General features: G+C 38.3%; 1 protein-coding gene across 15 annotated transcripts in view; it reads right to left on the reverse strand.

Annotated features, from left to right (window-relative positions):
- Positions 1–2,712: 2,712 nt before the first annotated feature.
- Positions 2,713–17,377, reverse strand: part of ABCG2 (ATP binding cassette subfamily G member 2) — a 142,983-nt gene continuing 128,318 nt past the window's right edge. For all 15 annotated transcript variants that reach the window (XM_054683180.2, XM_054683181.2, XM_054683182.2 and 12 more), the window contains 6 exons: positions 11,942–12,031; positions 10,042–10,166; positions 8,122–8,276; positions 6,189–6,278; positions 5,240–5,322; positions 2,713–3,045 (listed from right to left, as the gene is read on the reverse strand). In XM_054683180.2, the coding sequence (XP_054539155.1) occupies positions 2,898–3,045; positions 5,240–5,322; positions 6,189–6,278; positions 8,122–8,276; positions 10,042–10,166; positions 11,942–12,031 (691 nt within the window). In that variant the 3' untranslated portion in view covers positions 2,713–2,897. The remainder of the gene's footprint in view (positions 3,046–5,239; positions 5,323–6,188; positions 6,279–8,121; positions 8,277–10,041; positions 10,167–11,941; positions 12,032–17,377) is intronic.

Here is a 17,377-nt window from a genome sequence, read left to right on the forward strand (position 1 = left end):
CTACTGCTACATCCAAAAGAAAAGTTCTTTAGACACAGTACAGTGAGGTATCATAAAACACTATATATTGCCACTAAAGAATGCAAAGCAATATAGATAGTATACATTTATAGTATAAACAGTATAAATAGCAACTTATATTCATTTAACTGAGATTTCTTTTATGTTAAACCACATTAATTCGTCTCCATTATAGATTAGTTCTAACATCCAGGAAAATAAAATCAAAAGAATATATATATATATAAAACATAAAATGAGCACATAAAATTTACCATCTTAACCATTTTAAAATTAAGGAACATTTTTAAAAGTGTGGTTTATTTTCTTATAAAGTAGAAATTTACTTAAGGATATAGATACCCATTATAAGATATAAATTATATATAGGATATAATATATATAGAGGATATAAAAATACAGAGAATATATATAATATATAGGGTACATATAATATATATGGATATCTATATCCTTAAGTACATTTCTACTTTATAAGAAAATAAACCATACTTTAAAAAAAGTTCCTGGCCAGGCGCGCTGGCTCAGGCCTGTAATCCCAGCACTTTGGGAGGCCGAAGCGGGTGGATCACGAGGTCAGGAGATGGAGACCATCCTGACTAACACAGTGAAACCCTGTCTCTACAAAAAATACAAAAAAAAAAAAAAAATTAGCCGGGCGTGGTAGCGGGAGCCTGTAGTCCCAGCTATTACAGGCTGAGGCAGGAGAATGGCATGAACCCGGGAGGCGGAGCTTGCAGTGAGCCGAGATCGCGCCACTGCACCACAGCCTGGGCGACAAAGCGAGACTCTATCTCAAAAAAAAAAAAAAAAGTTCCTTAATTTTAAAATGGTTAAGATGGTAAATTTCATGTTATCTGGTTCCTACCACAACAAAAGCATATAAAGGCAATTTTAATATAAAAAGAGAATACATAAAATAGGATATAATTAAATTCTCATTTAAAAAGTTAATAATTTTTGCTGTTTTGTTTCTTTTGAAGTATATTTTGTGTAAAAAGTATAGATAGATATTTCTCTCTGTGTAATAAGGGAAGGGTATATATAGAGAACTGTAAGGCACAGGTATGTGAAAAGCAGGAATTATACCAAGAACAGGAAAAACTGATTAATCTTCCTGATCACATAACCAAGAAAAAAGATAATGTGTTCCAAGATGACGCATTAATCAAATGTCATCCAAAAAGAAAAAAGTTCAAAGATAAAAATATAATGCCATGTTCCCAAATTGATGTTGTGACAGAATGTCAGGGCACCCACTGACAAACTAAATGAATTCCAAGGTGACCAGTGTCAGGGCGTCTATACACCATGATGCCCCAGCTCAGTTAACTCCTGTAAGTGTTGAAAAGTATTTACTTTTAAAAAAGAGGGCTAGATGAAATGTGGTCTCCTGAATGGAATCCTAGAACAATGAAAGAATATTAGTGGAAAAGTGGTGAAATCTGAATATTGTGTGCAGTTTAATTAACAGTGATTGTACCAATGTTAACTTCTTAGCTTTGACAAATGCACCTTGCTATATAAAATGTTAACATTAAGGGAAGCTGAGCAAAGAGTAGACAGGAACTTTCCTCACTATCTTTGCAACTTTTCTGTCAATCTAAAATTATTTCCAAATTAAAAGTTTATTAAAAAGTGGGGAGATAATTAAGTATCAACTATGCACACAGAAACACAACACTTGGCTGTAGCAATGTTCTCATAACAGCAACAGAGGGAAATACATCAAGTGTCATTTCAAAAATAACCCAGGGGTAAGGAAGGAAGTAGTGACTGGGAGAGTGGCTGAGTGGGCTTTTGTGTGCTACAGTCTTCTATTTCTTGACCTGAATTGGTGGTTGCACATGTGTGTTCATTTTAATTCACTGAACTATATTTTTTGGTACATTACACTTCAACTAAAAAAATAAAATTAAAACACTTCCCTATTACTGATGAAGGTTAGAATGAAGAGAACATAAGGTATATAAGTAGGAAAGAAAACCTATGTAGGGACAGATGTAATAGTTATGAAATCCTAAGTAAAATTTTCAGAACTTGGAAATTACCAAATCCAGGAGTGGTCAGATTCCTTTATGAAGGTAGATCTGGAGATACTTAGGCCAGATTTTTGTATTTTAGCAAAGTTCCTCAGATGATTCTGATGCACACCTGGATTATAAACCACTGAACTACCCCAAGAAGGTTACGTGACCTCCCAGAGCTAGAATGTTCCAGAAATGGTGCAAGAATTCTATTACTGGACTCCTGGCCCTCTACTCTACCTACAGTTCCAAACCCTCAGCAAAGATTCCTGAGATATTATACCACTAGAGAGAAATATCAGTAAATTCTATTAACTTTAATGTGCTTATCAAAAAGATTTCTTTTCTATCACGGTGGCTTTTTTTACCCTATAAGACAGAATCTTTTTTCCAACATATTTTCAATTTTACATTTCCAGTATAGCATTAATACATTTGTCATTTATTAAATAATGGCAAACCATAGCATCATAAAGTATTAAGACTGAAGGGCTACTAACCTACCTATTCATTTTAAAGATGAGGAAACAAATGCCAGAGACAGTAATAACTTGTCAGGAGTTTCCAGAATTCAATTCTCCTTTTTTAGATTAATAAGTTAGACCAGATTTCTTCCCCATGGTTACTGTCTGAGGACATTAACTAATATGCGATACATGATGTCTTAGGTTCTTTCATGTTTAATTCAGTTTGTTGTGATTTCTAAAAATGTATCTCTTTAAAACAATTGCTGCTGTGCAACAGTGTGATGGCAAGGGAACAGAAAACAACAAAAAAACTTGATTGAATACTTCAATCAAAGTGCTTCTTTTTTATGTGAGGATAAATCATACTGAATTAAGGGGAAATTTAAGAATATTTTTTAAGAAATAACAATTTCAGGTAGGCAATTGTGAGGAAAATAACAATCATACAAGCCAAGGCCACGTGATTCTTCCACAAGCCCCAGGGTGAGAGATCGATGCCCTGCTTTACCAAATATTCTTCGCCAGTACATCTGAAATTAAACAGAAAAAGAACATAACTTCATTCCTAGCATCCGTCAAATGTTACTAAGTATATCCACTGTTCCTTAAAGGAGGCTAAAATTGAACCAAGCCTTTAATAATTACCCCTTCAGATGTCATAGCTAACAGTCATTGTGTGTTTACAATTTTGCTAGACACTAACAAGCAACATGGACTTAACTTAGTTAATTCCTAAAACAATCCAATGTGATAGACATTGTACACACTTAAAAGATGAGGGGACTAACGTTTAAGGAACTTGACCAGGTTTACAGAGTCATATTTTGAATCACCAAGTTTTTAGCCTACTCAAATTTATTGGTTTCCAAATCTGTAATGCTGCTCTCTCCAAAGGGCAGAAATATTTATCAAGTAATAGTTCCCTTATCCCTGATAAAGAAAATATCCGCTTAAACAGATGACACCTGTGACCCTTACTAAGATGATCAAAGCTCTTACAGTACTCTTTACTCTTACAAATAGCCATAAAAAACAACACAGGTTAAGAATTCCAAAACCAGGAAAAGAGGTGTGCATGGGTTTCCTGCCAAAGTCAGGTTCTGTCAGCTCTTACACCAAGACTGTGAGGAGCATCACAGATACTCAGGTACAAGACATTCCCAGCAAACTCAGCTATCAGGTTTAAGCCTTAAGTGGCAGCTAGAGTTGAGTAGGATGAACTCCCTGCCACAGGTTAGGAAATCATCTTGTATTAAAAAGACCTTGGACAGCCACAGTTACTGCCTGATACCATTTTTGTGCAACTCTTGGGAATTCAGCAATTCCAAAAACATACATAGCGTCTCTTTTACTATAAGAATAACTTCCTCCTGGCCGGGTGCAATGGCTCACGCCTGTAATCCCAGCACTTTGGGAGGGCGAGGCAGGTGGATCACGAGGTCAGGAGACGAGACCATCCTGGCTAACAGGGTGAAACTCCATCTCTACTAAAAATACAAAAAATTAGCCAGGTGTGGTGGTGGGCGCCTGTAATCCCAGCTACTCGGGAGGCTGAGGCAGGAGAATGGCGTCAACCCGGGAGGTGGAGCTTGCAGTGAGCGGACATCGTGCCACTGCACTCCAGCCTCGGCGACAGAGCGAGACTCCGTTTCAAAAAAAAAAAAAAAAAAAGGGAATATCTTCCTCCTTTGTCTACTGAGGATGAAGCCTCATCTTCCGTCACCATGAAGCCCATGGTGGTTCCTCCTTATCTGGTCCCATTTTTCCCATCCACTTCATCCTGACCACCCTGATCAAGCCAAAAGAGAGGGACAGAATAAAGAAAACCTCTCTGTATAGAGGATTTCCTGTGGACAATTCAAAAGAGTAATTTGTCCTGTTATTCAGAATTATTTATATTCTACTTGAACATTCAGGAGATTGAGGATAATATCAACATTCTCTTTTCTCTCATTAATTTATGTATCAAAATCAAACCATTAGCAATCATAGAAAAGGAACGTGTTACTAAATTCTTAAAACAATATTATCTAGTGTTATTAGAATCTGTCTTAACCTTATGTGAAAACGGGGTTTTTTTCTCAACTTATTCAAGTGTTTCTTGTTTTTTTAGAGGATAAATCGATTGATAGGGAGTATTCCAAGTTAATTTAAAAACAACAACACATGACTATGCGGCCTTTGATTTCATGATGTCTTCCAAATGCATGAGGCAGTGGAAGTGCCAGGATCTTGGCAGGGAAATGTTCACTTTCTTTGTGCTATTGCTGCCTATTTCACTCTTACTACTGTCCGTGGGTTGGGCTCAGAAGTATCCATGAGTTCAGGGACCCATAGATTTCATATAATCCATACAGTTCAGGAACCATAAGCCCTTGATAAAATATCAAAGCACCTCACTTCAATCTCAAATGCTCTGAAAACCAAGAATTCAAACCCACAATCAAAATATCAAAAGGATCTTTTAAAAGGCCCAAAACAATAAGAAACAAACGTAAGAAACATTGCTGCACGTTAAAGACAATTTTTACTGCAGCAGAATACTGAGGGGTTGTGCCACATGTTCACATGCATTCGCGTACAACTCACTTTATGGATGAGAAAACGTAGGCTCGGAAAAATTCAGTGCCCCTGGAAGGTCTCATACAGATCTAAGCCCAGTAGCCTTTATACATCACACCATGGTAGTAACAAAACCCATTTTGACACTGAACAAAAACTTACGTTGCATAGTTACAAGGATTGTTTCCTGTTGCATTGAGTCCTGGGCAGAAGTTTTGTCCCAAAAATTCATTATGCTGCAAAGCCTATAACACAAGTGGGAGCAGGGCAAGGTAAACAGTTTTAAATTTCAAGAAGTTTCCAAAGAGTTATCACAATCATGCCCTCTGAGTTTAATCTTTATTGTTATTTCTAAAAACATATTCACAGTCTTTGTCTCACCAAACCAACTAATGTTATTTTCCCTGGCAATCAAGAAACCTAGGGTTGGGATTTTGGCTTCCAATACAAAAGAAGTAAAGTATTTTGCCAAAGCGGGAGACCTCTGGCTATACTACACCATAGCTCCTTCCTCCTTCTCTCCCCAATTTTGTAACTCCATAAACATTCTAATTAAAATGATACAGTGGTGCTCAATGAGTATTGTTAATTTACAGTGACAATCTTTCGTTCTTGTTTGTTTTCATTAGAACCAGTTGTAATTCTTGGACGTTAGAAGCTTGGTTATACTATATTAAGACACGGATAGTTTACTTTGGAGTTAATGAGCTTGCAAAAGCCAATATGACTATGCTTATTATATGGTCTTTGCTCTTCTAATTTTCCTTTCATTATAAACATATGTATTCTAGTCTCCCATCCTCTCATTTATTTCCTTATTGAACTGAAATGCAACAATATGTTTTTCATCAATTAGCCAATCTTTCTCCTTTACTAGGAGGTATCTTCCCACTCTTCAGCCCTTTAAAGGATGACTGAGGAAAATAGCAAATGACTCCCCAGCCTTGTGTTAACCAAGGCTAACAGAAAATTCTCATTCCTTGCTCCTAAAAGGGAGTTTCTGGATGGGATACTTTCACAGCTCATGATCAGGGAAATGAGATGAGGACGCTTGATTTCCATTGTTCCTAGTTTGGGAATGCAGTCACAGTGACAGACAAGGAAGACATACCGTAAATCCATATCGTGGAATGCTGAAGTACTGAAGCCATGACAGCCAAGATGCAATGGTTGTGAGATTGACCAACAGACCTGAAAAAATCTACAAAAAGCAAATACTAAGAGTCAGGCCTGCTTGAGTAATTTCATGCAGAATTCTAGAGAATACCCTCTTCAAGTCCCTATCACTTTGTAAGTATTTCTTTTAAAACCAACTCTTTCTTGAAGTTCTTTCCACTTACTCTAGACACTCACTAAACTCTTCTCCTCTGCATGTGCACATCTCTATATAGCTGAAGTCATTTACGGTTTTAAAGGAAGAACAAAATATCTAATACATATTAGATATTCCATTTAATCGGAAGATCCTCAATTGTCAAGACTATGTACTCAACTTTATTTGTAACTGCACACAATGGAAGGTCAAGAAGCACTGACTATTCTAATGATACAACCACTATGTGTGCTCACCAATACACCTGGCATTGGAAGAATCTATACCAGATAAATCCTGAGCATCACACGCCCACTGCACCTCACATGATAAGATCTGTTATTTACAAAGGTTTGCAGTCTATATCCATATGACTTTAGCAAGGATATGAGGTTCTGAATGCAGGCTTAACATAACCCAAAGTCTAGAACTGATACAGAGTATAATGTAGTGAGAGGTGGAGTATAAACAGGATCAGTGCTATCATTTAAAGCTGCCAAAAAGCAATAGCGCAATGGAGATGCCGGGAAGACCTGCTGAAGATTGACAAGAGAACTAATTGCCACCACAAGCATACTGGTATATGCATAACAATGATGATGTTGCTGGTATGACAATATATATTCAGACTTGACCTGACCAAGTGCTTAGCATATAACACAGCATCTCTGAGTAAAATACAGTTTTATGACTAGTTTTTAATGTTCTGTGTAGAAATCTTTAAATAATAATAAATCAAACAAAACATTTATATTTGCTGGATGACAGTATGGGAAATATAAACAAGCCTATCACTTCCTCATTAATGTTTGCATTGGTAGTTTTCAAATCCAGAAATGGAAGAATTAAACTATGGCAAGAGTTTGTGCTAATTATTTTTATTTAAAGGCATCTACTCCTACTCTAGCAGACAGGACATGTTCCTGTCAAGTATGATGTTGAAGGGGAAAAAAATGTAACTGGTTTCATTCACCTGTTGATTCCTCTATGTGCAAAATTTAGGGGCATGTAAGATTAGGATTAAGTAACCATTAAAAAAAAAAAAAGATAAGCAGAAACACATTGAATGTCAGGAACGAAACCCAGAAAGGAGGTACTTAGTAGTGTGTGAACTCTGCAATTTTCCAATATTTTTAAAACACTCTTTTTCAAAATACGAGAGGGAACCAAAATAGACTACTCAAACCATATTCTGTTCTGCTTCTTATGAGGCTTAATATGTGTCTTGGAAAACAGTATTATAAATCCAACCAAACTATCTCTGCTGGTGGGTAAACAAGCTAGCAGTTCAATGCTGTATGTGGGAACTTTAAAACATAAATTAAAAATGTAAAAAAAAAATAAACTAGCAGTTCTCTAATGCCAGCATGAAAGTCGGGCAAATAATCTGTAATTCTCAAGAGAATCTGCCGATCAAATGTCTTCTGGTTTTTGAAATTCCAATTTATTAAGGTTTCATAATAGGTCACAAACGCCTTTTAAAAGCTCATTAGTAACAATATTAACTAAAATTATTGGTACTTCATTAGAACAGTAGCAAAAAAGGTTGGATAAGGGCAAAGAGGAAAGTTAGTATATTCTCTAGCATAATCTATTCCAGTAGATGGCCTTAAGTAAAGCAGAGCCCCATTTACAGAATCCTCAAAACAGGTTTTACATGACAGGTGAATGTGCAGGAAGAAATGAAGGAAAAAAACAATTCCTTATCAGAGCAAACACAGTTCAGACTCACCATCATAAACACAAAACAGATGGTCATGAGAAGTGTTGCTACAGAAACCACACTCTGACCTGCTGCTATGGCCAGTGCCATGGAACTGGCTGAATAAGCCACCATCATAAGGGTAAACATCATAACGAAGAAGGCGTCTGCCTTTGGCTTCAATCCTTAGTCAGAAAGAGAAGAAGTAGTTAACCCAACTGCCTAGGTCACCGTATGTTTGGGATTGCTTATTGTGCAAATTTAACACTAATATTTTGAGAAACTAATATTAGAATGAAAAAAAGTCATCCACTCTCCAACCACCCTCGGTCTCCAATGTTGTGTCTGTCCATGTAACTGTATAAAGTTCTCATATTTTATACCAACTTCATAAGCACTGGTCCTTATAACACTTATGTGCCATTATGTATAATTACGGACAATTTCTGAGTTCCTGAGATGAAGAGCAGGCAGTACAACTAACTAAAATTCAACTGCCTCCTCTTTTCACAGGAAACTCATCAATAGCACATTCATTTGCCCATACATCCTCACATTACTCATTGTGTGCTGTAACTTTGTGAGTGAAGGGACTGGGACGATCGGGATGCCATGACCTCACAGTGGTTGTAGTATCTGGGGGAGGGGGAGGGGGCCTCCATAACCCAAGCCTCCCTAGACAGATCACCACATCACTCTGGATTGAAATGGGACTAAATTACGTTTCATAAACTGCTTTCTAAACTGTAGTGAGCTAATACTACAGGTAATACAATCTGAAGATTTGAAACAGCCACAAGAACAACAATCAGGAGTCTGGAGATCTAGATCCTAACCCTGATTGTTTAGGACACACCTATTATTTGTCAAATGGAAGGTTTAAACTCAATCGGTAGTTCTTATCTTGTAGTGTCAAAATAGATATTTCCAGGGGTTTTGTGTGTGTGCATGTGTGTATCAGTGAAATATATGGAAATCAGATGCAAGGAGCCTGGAGTGAAGCCTGAGCATAATGCACAAATGAGTCTCCACATCTACCAAACAAGTATTTTTTTTTTAATTAACAAGCCCCAAAAGGCACCGTCTTTCTCTCATTAAAGAAGCAGGGATGGGGAATATATATTAAATAAATACATATATATATATATATTTAATCATTTTATGTATCTCTAAGAGATTAAATATATTTAATCATTCTATATATCTCTAAGTGTGTGTGTGTATATATATATGCATATAGAGAGAGAGACAGGGAGAGATAGATAGATAGATAGATAGATAGATAGATAGATAGACAGACAGACAGACAGACAGACAGATAGAAAACATAGATAGGCTATAAATATCCCAGCTTCTCCAGCATAGTCTCAAAGTTTTATAAATTCTTTCCATGTTTGTGTAAAACACAAGCATCTCTCAGTAAAGTGTAGTTTTATAAGTGGTTTTAAAAGTTCAGGCTGGGCACATCTGCTCATTCCTATAATCCCAGCACTTTGGGAGGCTGAGGTAGGAGGACTACTTGAGGCCAGGAGTATAAGACCAGCATGGGCAACACAGTGAGACCCAATCTTTACCAAAAACTCCATCTTTCTGTGTGCTGGTAGTCCTAGCTACCCAGAGGCTGAGGTAGGAGGATCACTGGAGCCCAGGAGGTTGAGGCTGCAGTGAGATATGATCACCACTGCACTCCAGCCTGGGTGACAGAGCAAGACCCTGTCTCAAAAAAGCGAAACAAAGCAAACAAACAAAAAAGTTCAGTTGGGAAACAGTCTTGACAAAAATAGCTGACAGTGAACAACTATTTCAGAGAGTGCAAAATGGACAGGTGTTTCCTTATCTCATGGTTTGGTTTATAGTTTTGAGAACCAAAAATATGCTTGCAAGGTGCAACTGACTTCACCCATAGGCAAGACTAAAGACATGTCCTTTTTTGTTTTGTTACATACTTACCTAACATGAAGTACACTATACAGGTAAATATAATACTTGGTAACATCCTCATGGGTAATAAGTCAGATAACAGTTTTCCAAGGAAATAAGATGACACTCTGTAGTATCCGCTGATGTATTCATGTCTATAGAACAAAAATACGTATCATACATCCAAGATTAGTTTAAGAAGCTACAGGGCAGGCTAGACTTGTCTGTTACAGACCTCTGCTGACAGCAGGGGTTGAACAAGTCAGCTTCCCACATCCTCAGGGCTAGACCCACTATGCATGCCCATGAATACCTTGGGTGCCAGCCTCCCTGAGACAGCATCCCATGAAGCTCTGCGCACAGCCCCTCTTCTCATGACACTGTTCCCTCCTATTGCTGCTCTTTCTAGCTCCTGAACACTCAGTCCAGGGAAACAGATTCCACACATCCTCCCTCTCTTCAAAGAATGCTTCTTTTCCTTCTTTGACGGGGGCTTTCCTTGAAGAACAGCACTTCAGTAGCCGATTTTGGCAGGAATAGAAGCTTTTCTTTTTCCCTATTTCTGATGAGGAAGGTGGCCTGTTATTCTCCAAGCCCCCCAGTGCAGCTTCAGATGACTAAGCTCTTCTTACTTCTTCTACTCTCAAGTTAAAAAAAGAAAAAGACTTCTTCTTTCAATGATCATGTCTTCCAGCCATACATCCCTGTCAACTACCAAACTGTAATCTTTCCTCTTCCTGACATCTTTCTCCTACAATTCCAAACTCTTCCACTTCCTTCATTATTTCCCTTTCTAATAATTCCTATATGTGACATGTACATTTGGGCAAATGTGATCCATCCTTGAAAAATACCCAGCCTGGGAAACATAGTGAGACCTTCTCTCTACAAAAAAATTAAAAAAAAAAAAATAGCCAGGCACCCCAGTGCAGTGGCTCACGCCTGTAATCCCAGCGCTTTGGGCGGCCAAAGGGGGTGGATCACCTGAGGTCAGGAGTTTGAGACCAGCCTGGCCAACATGGCGAAACCCCATCTCTACTAAAAATACCAAAAAAATTAGCTGGGTGTGGTGGCGGGCGCCTGTAATCCCAGCTACTTGGGAGGCTGAGGGAGGAGAATTGCTTGAACCTGGGAGGTAGAGGTTGCAGTGAGCCAAGATTGCACCATTGCACTCCAGCCTGGGAGACAGAGTGAGCGAGACTCTATGTCAAAAAAAAAAAAAAGCTAGGCATGCCAGTTACTCAGGAGGCCGAGGTGGGAGGACTGCGTAAGCCCTGCAGGTCAAGGCAGCAATGAGCCATGATCATGTCTCTGGACTCCAGCCTGGGCGACAAAGCAAGACCCTGTCTCCAAAAAATAAATAAATAAATAAATAGGAAAATACAATAAATTAAACCAGGCTGCTCTTTACTGTAAGAATGCCTTCCGGCTCGTGCCACTTCCCTGGTCCACTGAGGGCTAAGCATGGTCACATTCTTTGTCGACTTAATCTCCCCACTTCCAAGTTGCTGCTTAATCTCTACCAAGCCCCTCAAACTTTTCTTGTGAAGGTCATCAGTATTTACTAAAAACAAAATATACTTTTCAGTCCCTTTATTGCTTGCTCTCTCCAACATTTGGATTTTCTGACTGTACTCAAATCTAGAAAAACTCTTTTCTCTGGATATCAGGTCCCAAAGGCTCAGGATTTTCTTCCCTACCTCTGGCTGCTTTTTCTCAATGAATATTGGTAACCCCTATACATATTTTCAAAACATCATGTTGTATATGATCAATATATACAATTTTTATTCATCAATTTAAAAATAAATTTTAAAAAGTACTGGTAATCCTCCGGAACCCATCCTTGGCCCCAACCCCAGATGTAATCAGTCTAACCAATAGCCCCTGCTGCTGGACAGCCCTGTTCCCAGAACAAAGACCTACTCACATGAAGAGCTTCTTCTCTACCACAAAGAGTTCCACGGCTGAAACACTGCTGAAACACTGGTTGGTCGTCAGGAAGAAGAGAACCCCAGCTCTGCCATGAAAAGGGGAACCAAATCACCGCAGTCAACTCAGCATTCTTAGACAGATTTTCTACCCACAAAACTCTTTCCACAAATGACAGTGTATAAAGTTAGGCAGGAAAAAAAGGGAAACTGTTCTGGTTGAAACAGGGAAGCGTGAACCCCATCAAGCCTCTCGCCATCTCTTATGTCTCCACAGTGGTACTCATTTTGAAACTCACAGTCTTGGATTGTTGTGGAATGAATTGCGTCTCCCCCCACCAAAATTCATATGTTGAAGCCCCAACCCCCAATGTGATGGTATTTGAAGATGGGCCCTTTGGAAGGTAATTAGGTTCAGATGAGGTTACAGGATAGGGAGGTGGGGAGAGTGTAATGGGAAGAGCGTCCTAATAGGAAGAGACACCAGAGCTCTTGCTCTGCCACACAAGGAACAGCAAGGAGGCAAGTCTGCAAGCCAGGTAGAGGGCCCTCACCAGAACCCAGCAATGCTGGCATCCTGATCTCAGACTTTCAGACTAGAACTGAGAGAAAATACATTTCTGTTGTTTAAGCCACTTGCTCTATGGTATTTTGGTATGGCAGCCAGGCCAATACATAATTTTAACTAACAAAAATGCCAAGTACCATTCCTAATGTACAAACAGAAAAGTGGTAAGCTAAATAAAGTCTGTAAAGATTAAGAAATTCAATTAGCCACTTTGATTTTAAAGTTGAACAAAGAATGTAAGTCATGTGGAAGCAAAATGGAAGACAGTGAAGGGAACCTTCAATCAACCCCTTATTATATGCATAATCTACATGCACCACACCACCATCAGCAGGGCCGTGACATTATCCTTGACCACGCTAAGACAGCCAGCCCTCTATGAGGTTTCCAGAGTGCTCAGAGGAAACCAAGTGACACTTACTGATAAAGAAAAATCTAATTTGTGTATCGTAATGAAAAGGAACACTATTAGTGCTTGTTTCTCAGTGAAGTAACTAGATTTAAAAAGGAAAATGTTGGCCGGGTGCAGTGGCTCATGCCTGTAATCTCGGCACTATGGGAGGCCGGGTCGGGAGGATCATGAGGTCAAGAGTTCAAGACCAGCCTAACGAACATGGTGAAACCCTGTCTCTACTAAAAATACAAAAATTAGCCGGGCGTGGTGGCAGGTGCCTGTAGTCCCAGCTACTCAGGAGGCTGAGGCAGGAGAATCGCTTGAACCTGGGACGTGGAGGTTGCAGTGAGCTGAGATCGCGCCACTGCACTCCAGCCTGGGTGACAGAGCGAGACACTGTCTCAAAAAAAAAAAATTAAAAAATAAATAAATAAAAAGGAAAATGCTAAGTTAATCTACACTTTGATACAAATATGAATTTTATGAAAGCATGCCAACATCCCTGAAACACCATAACAAAACAATATAATTGACAGTAAGGGTGTGAGTTGAAACTGAAAAAGAGGTAAGTGACACATCATTTAAATGGCGTAAAAACAAGAGAACATTTTAAAAAATGGAAACCCAAGTGAACAACACAATTACATTAAAAGAAAAAAAAGAGTCCATAGATACCTAAAGAACAAAGATCTAAGGGAACAGGCGAGGGTCTTTTTTGTTTTATTTTATTTTTAGAGACAGAGCTGCCCTCGGTCACCCAGGCTAGAGTATAGTGGCATGATCATAAACTCACTGCAACTGAGTTGAACTCCTGGCCTCAAGCAATCCTCCCAGCTTGGCCTCCCAAAGTGCTGCAGTTACAAGTGTAAGCCACGGTGCCCAGCCAGAGCAGTTTTAAAAGTATGTACATATAATTAAAATGAGTGAAAAATAGCCAGGCCTGGTAGACATGCAGTTATCTCACTTTCTGTACACAAATAAACCTAATATCAAGTAAAAAGCTAATTTCAGAACATGGAACATAGCAAAGATTCAATTCAATTTGTTGTCTTAAATCTATCAGTACAGTAATGTCCATAATGATTCTGAAAAAGTAGACAATGGAAACGTTCCTTCTAAATACTAACATGATTTATTTTAAACACAGTTTTTTCTTATTAAGGAAGTTAATTCATTCTAATTCTTTCAAGGTGGTAATCCACATCTGTTATATCTACTTATTGGTCTGAATATTTTTATTTTGATTTTTTAAATTATAAATTGGCATATTATGGTTGTATATATTTGTGGGGTACCAAGTTATATGATTCATGAATCATAAGTGTGAAATAATTAAATCAAGCTAATTAACACATCCATCGCCTCAAACATTTATTTTTTGTGGTAAAAGTATCTTAAATTTTAGCAATTCTGAAATTTACATTATTATTTACTGTGTTCACCACATTGTGCAATGTATCTCCAAAGAAAAATCCTTATTCCTCCCGTGTAACTGAGGTTTTGTACCCTTTGACCATCATCTCTCCATTCCCCACACCCCTCTAGCCTCTGGTAACCACCATTCTACTGTCTCTTTCAGTTCCATTGTTTCAGATTCCACATTAAGTGAGATTATGTGACATTTCTGTGCTTAGCTTTGTGCGTTTGGCTTATTTCACTTGGCATAATATTCTCCAATTCCATCCATGTTATTGCAAATGACAAAATTTCTTTTGTTTTTCCATTGCGTATATATACCACATTTTCTTTATCAAATCAGACCCTTCGGGTGATTCTGTATCTTGGCTATTGTGAACAATGCTGCAATAAATATGAGGGTGCAGAAATTTCTTCAATAAACTGATTTCACATCTTTGGGGTAAATATCTAGAAGTGAGATGACTGGATCTGAATACTGTTTTTAAAGTATACCTTTTCCCTTAATACACACTAATTTGTTTAGCTATCACCACAACTCTGTAAAGCAGTTATTCCAGAGGTAGCTATTAATTCAAAGATGCTTATACTCTACATATGATTAAAACCCAGTTTCTCAGTTACACGGGTTAGAGAAAGAGCAGAGAGTGCTTTCCTCTCTCAGAGAATTCATCCCCAAAGAAGAGAACTAAACCACTGGCCTCGAGCAGTTTTAAATTATGAAGTACTAATATTCACCCCTGAACAAAACTTTGAGAACCTGTTTCCAGAGATGTTGCTGAAACATTTTTTCCTCATCAATAAATCACTAATCATCCCAGGAGGGATTAAATCATATACACAGGCCACTTTAACATAGTCCAAATGCTTATTTAAAAAATGATACTGGGGTCAACGGGAAGCAGTGGGAGGAAGAACATCAGGAAAAATAGCTAATGCATACTGGGCTTAACACCAAAGTGATGGATTGATAGGTGTAGCAAACCACCATGGCACACGCTTAACTATGTAGCAAACCTGCACATCCTGCACATGTACCCTAGAGCTTTGGGGAAAAAAAAAAAAAAAGATAGCAAGCTTAAGTCACAAATACAAATTATGAGCCCAGGAGTTCAAAGCTGCAGTGAGCTATGACTGCACCACTGCACACCAGCCTGGGCAATATTGTGAGATTCTGTTTCAAAAACAAACAAATTAAAATAAGATTAATGCCCTATTTCTCCAGAAAACATCTGAAGAAACACCTAAAGTTCTTCTTTATTTCTCTGGATTTTTCTACCAAGAGCTTTAATGGCCAGATTTCCAGTCCTCTTCAAAGTTCCAGTTGAGGACCAGGTTACTCCATGTCCTTTCCAAATGCTTCCTGCTGCACAATATAAAAGGCCCACTGCCTTTAGATCCTGTGATATATTCTGTGCTGGGTTAAGACATGGCATCTACACGGCACACAAACCATCAATTACTAGCAAGTCTGGAAATAATCCAGGTACCTCAGCCCTCAGGGAAAGTAAAAACATGAACAATGACATCACTCTGGTAAACTGCTGTTTAATAATACTCTCATCGTAGAGTAACACTATCTGATTCCATACAAAAGAATTTATTTTACTTGAGTGAGGAACCAACATTTATGCTTATTCTTTAAAAAATAATCAGCCTTTTCCAGACATCAAAATAGGCTGAACATAAGCGTCTTCAACTTTCCTCAATAGTGAAATGGGGATACTACCATCTACCCCCTCTAAATCACTGGGTGGTAACCTGAGACTATGGACAGCAAGCACTACGGAGCACAGTATCTGCCACAAGTGTTCTCCATACATGAAATAACCAGAACTCTGAGGGCTGTGAAATTCCTGAGTGCTTATGTTCAGAACACAATACAGTCGATAAAAAGTCCCCTCATAAAATGAGGTTTTTAAGGGCCCACTGTGACTGAAACTAGGTAAGGATCACAACACTAACAAAAGTGCTAACAGGAAAAGCTGAGTCCCACCCCCATCACACCCCTAAGTCAAACATATATATTAAAAAAGTGACAGAAATTAGCTCACAGGCAACAAAAGAAGAAATGGATCAATTGGACTACATCAAAGTTAAAAATGTTTATGCATCAAAGGACACTATCAATACTGAAAAGACAACCCACAAAGTGGGGAAAAATATTTGCAAATCATGTATCTGATAAGGGATTAATATCTCCTCAAAAATATAAAGCACTCCTACAACTCAACAACAAAAAAACAAACAATTCAATTTTAAAATGGGCAAAGGACTTGAATAGACATTTCTCCAAAGATCCAATGGATCTCTACTATTTAAAAGGGAGAAAAAGAAAAGTGTTGGTAAGGATATGGAGAAACTGGAACCCTTGTGCACTGCTGGTAAGAATGTAAAATGGTACGGCCACTGTGGAAGACAGTATAGTAGTTCCTCAAAAAAATTAACAGAATTACTATATGACCCAGAAATTCTAATTCTGGGTATATATCCGAAGAATTGAAAGCAGGAACTAAAATAGTTTTTTTGTTTGTTTGTTTTTTTAAGAGACAGGGTCGAACTCTGTCACCCAGGCTGGACTGCAGTAGTGCAATCATAGCTCACTGCAACCTAGAACTCCTGGGCTCAAGCAATCCTCCCACCTCAGCCTCCCAAGTAGCTGGGACTACAGACACATGCCACCACACCTGGCTGAAAGAGATATTTGTACACCTAGGGAGCACTGTTTACAACAGCCAAAAGGTGAAAGCAACCCAAGTTTCCATCTATAGATGAATGGAAAAACAAAATGTGGTATGTACATAGAATGGAATATTATTCAACCTTACAAAGGAAAGAAATCTGACACATGCTACATGAATGAGCCATAAAGACAACATGCTAAAGGAAATAAGTCAGTTACCAAAGAATATCTACTGTATGATTCCACTTATATGAGGGTCTTAGAGTAGTCAAGTTCAGAGACAGAAAGTAGAATGATTGCTGCCAGGGGTTAGGAGAGGCAGATATGAGATGGGAAGTTATTGCTTAATGGGTACAGATATGCCACTTGAGAAG

The sequence above is a fragment of the Pan troglodytes genome, chromosome 3, assembly GCF_028858775.2.
Source record: "Pan troglodytes isolate AG18354 chromosome 3, NHGRI_mPanTro3-v2.0_pri, whole genome shotgun sequence".
Taxonomy (NCBI): domain Eukaryota; kingdom Metazoa; phylum Chordata; class Mammalia; order Primates; family Hominidae; genus Pan; species Pan troglodytes.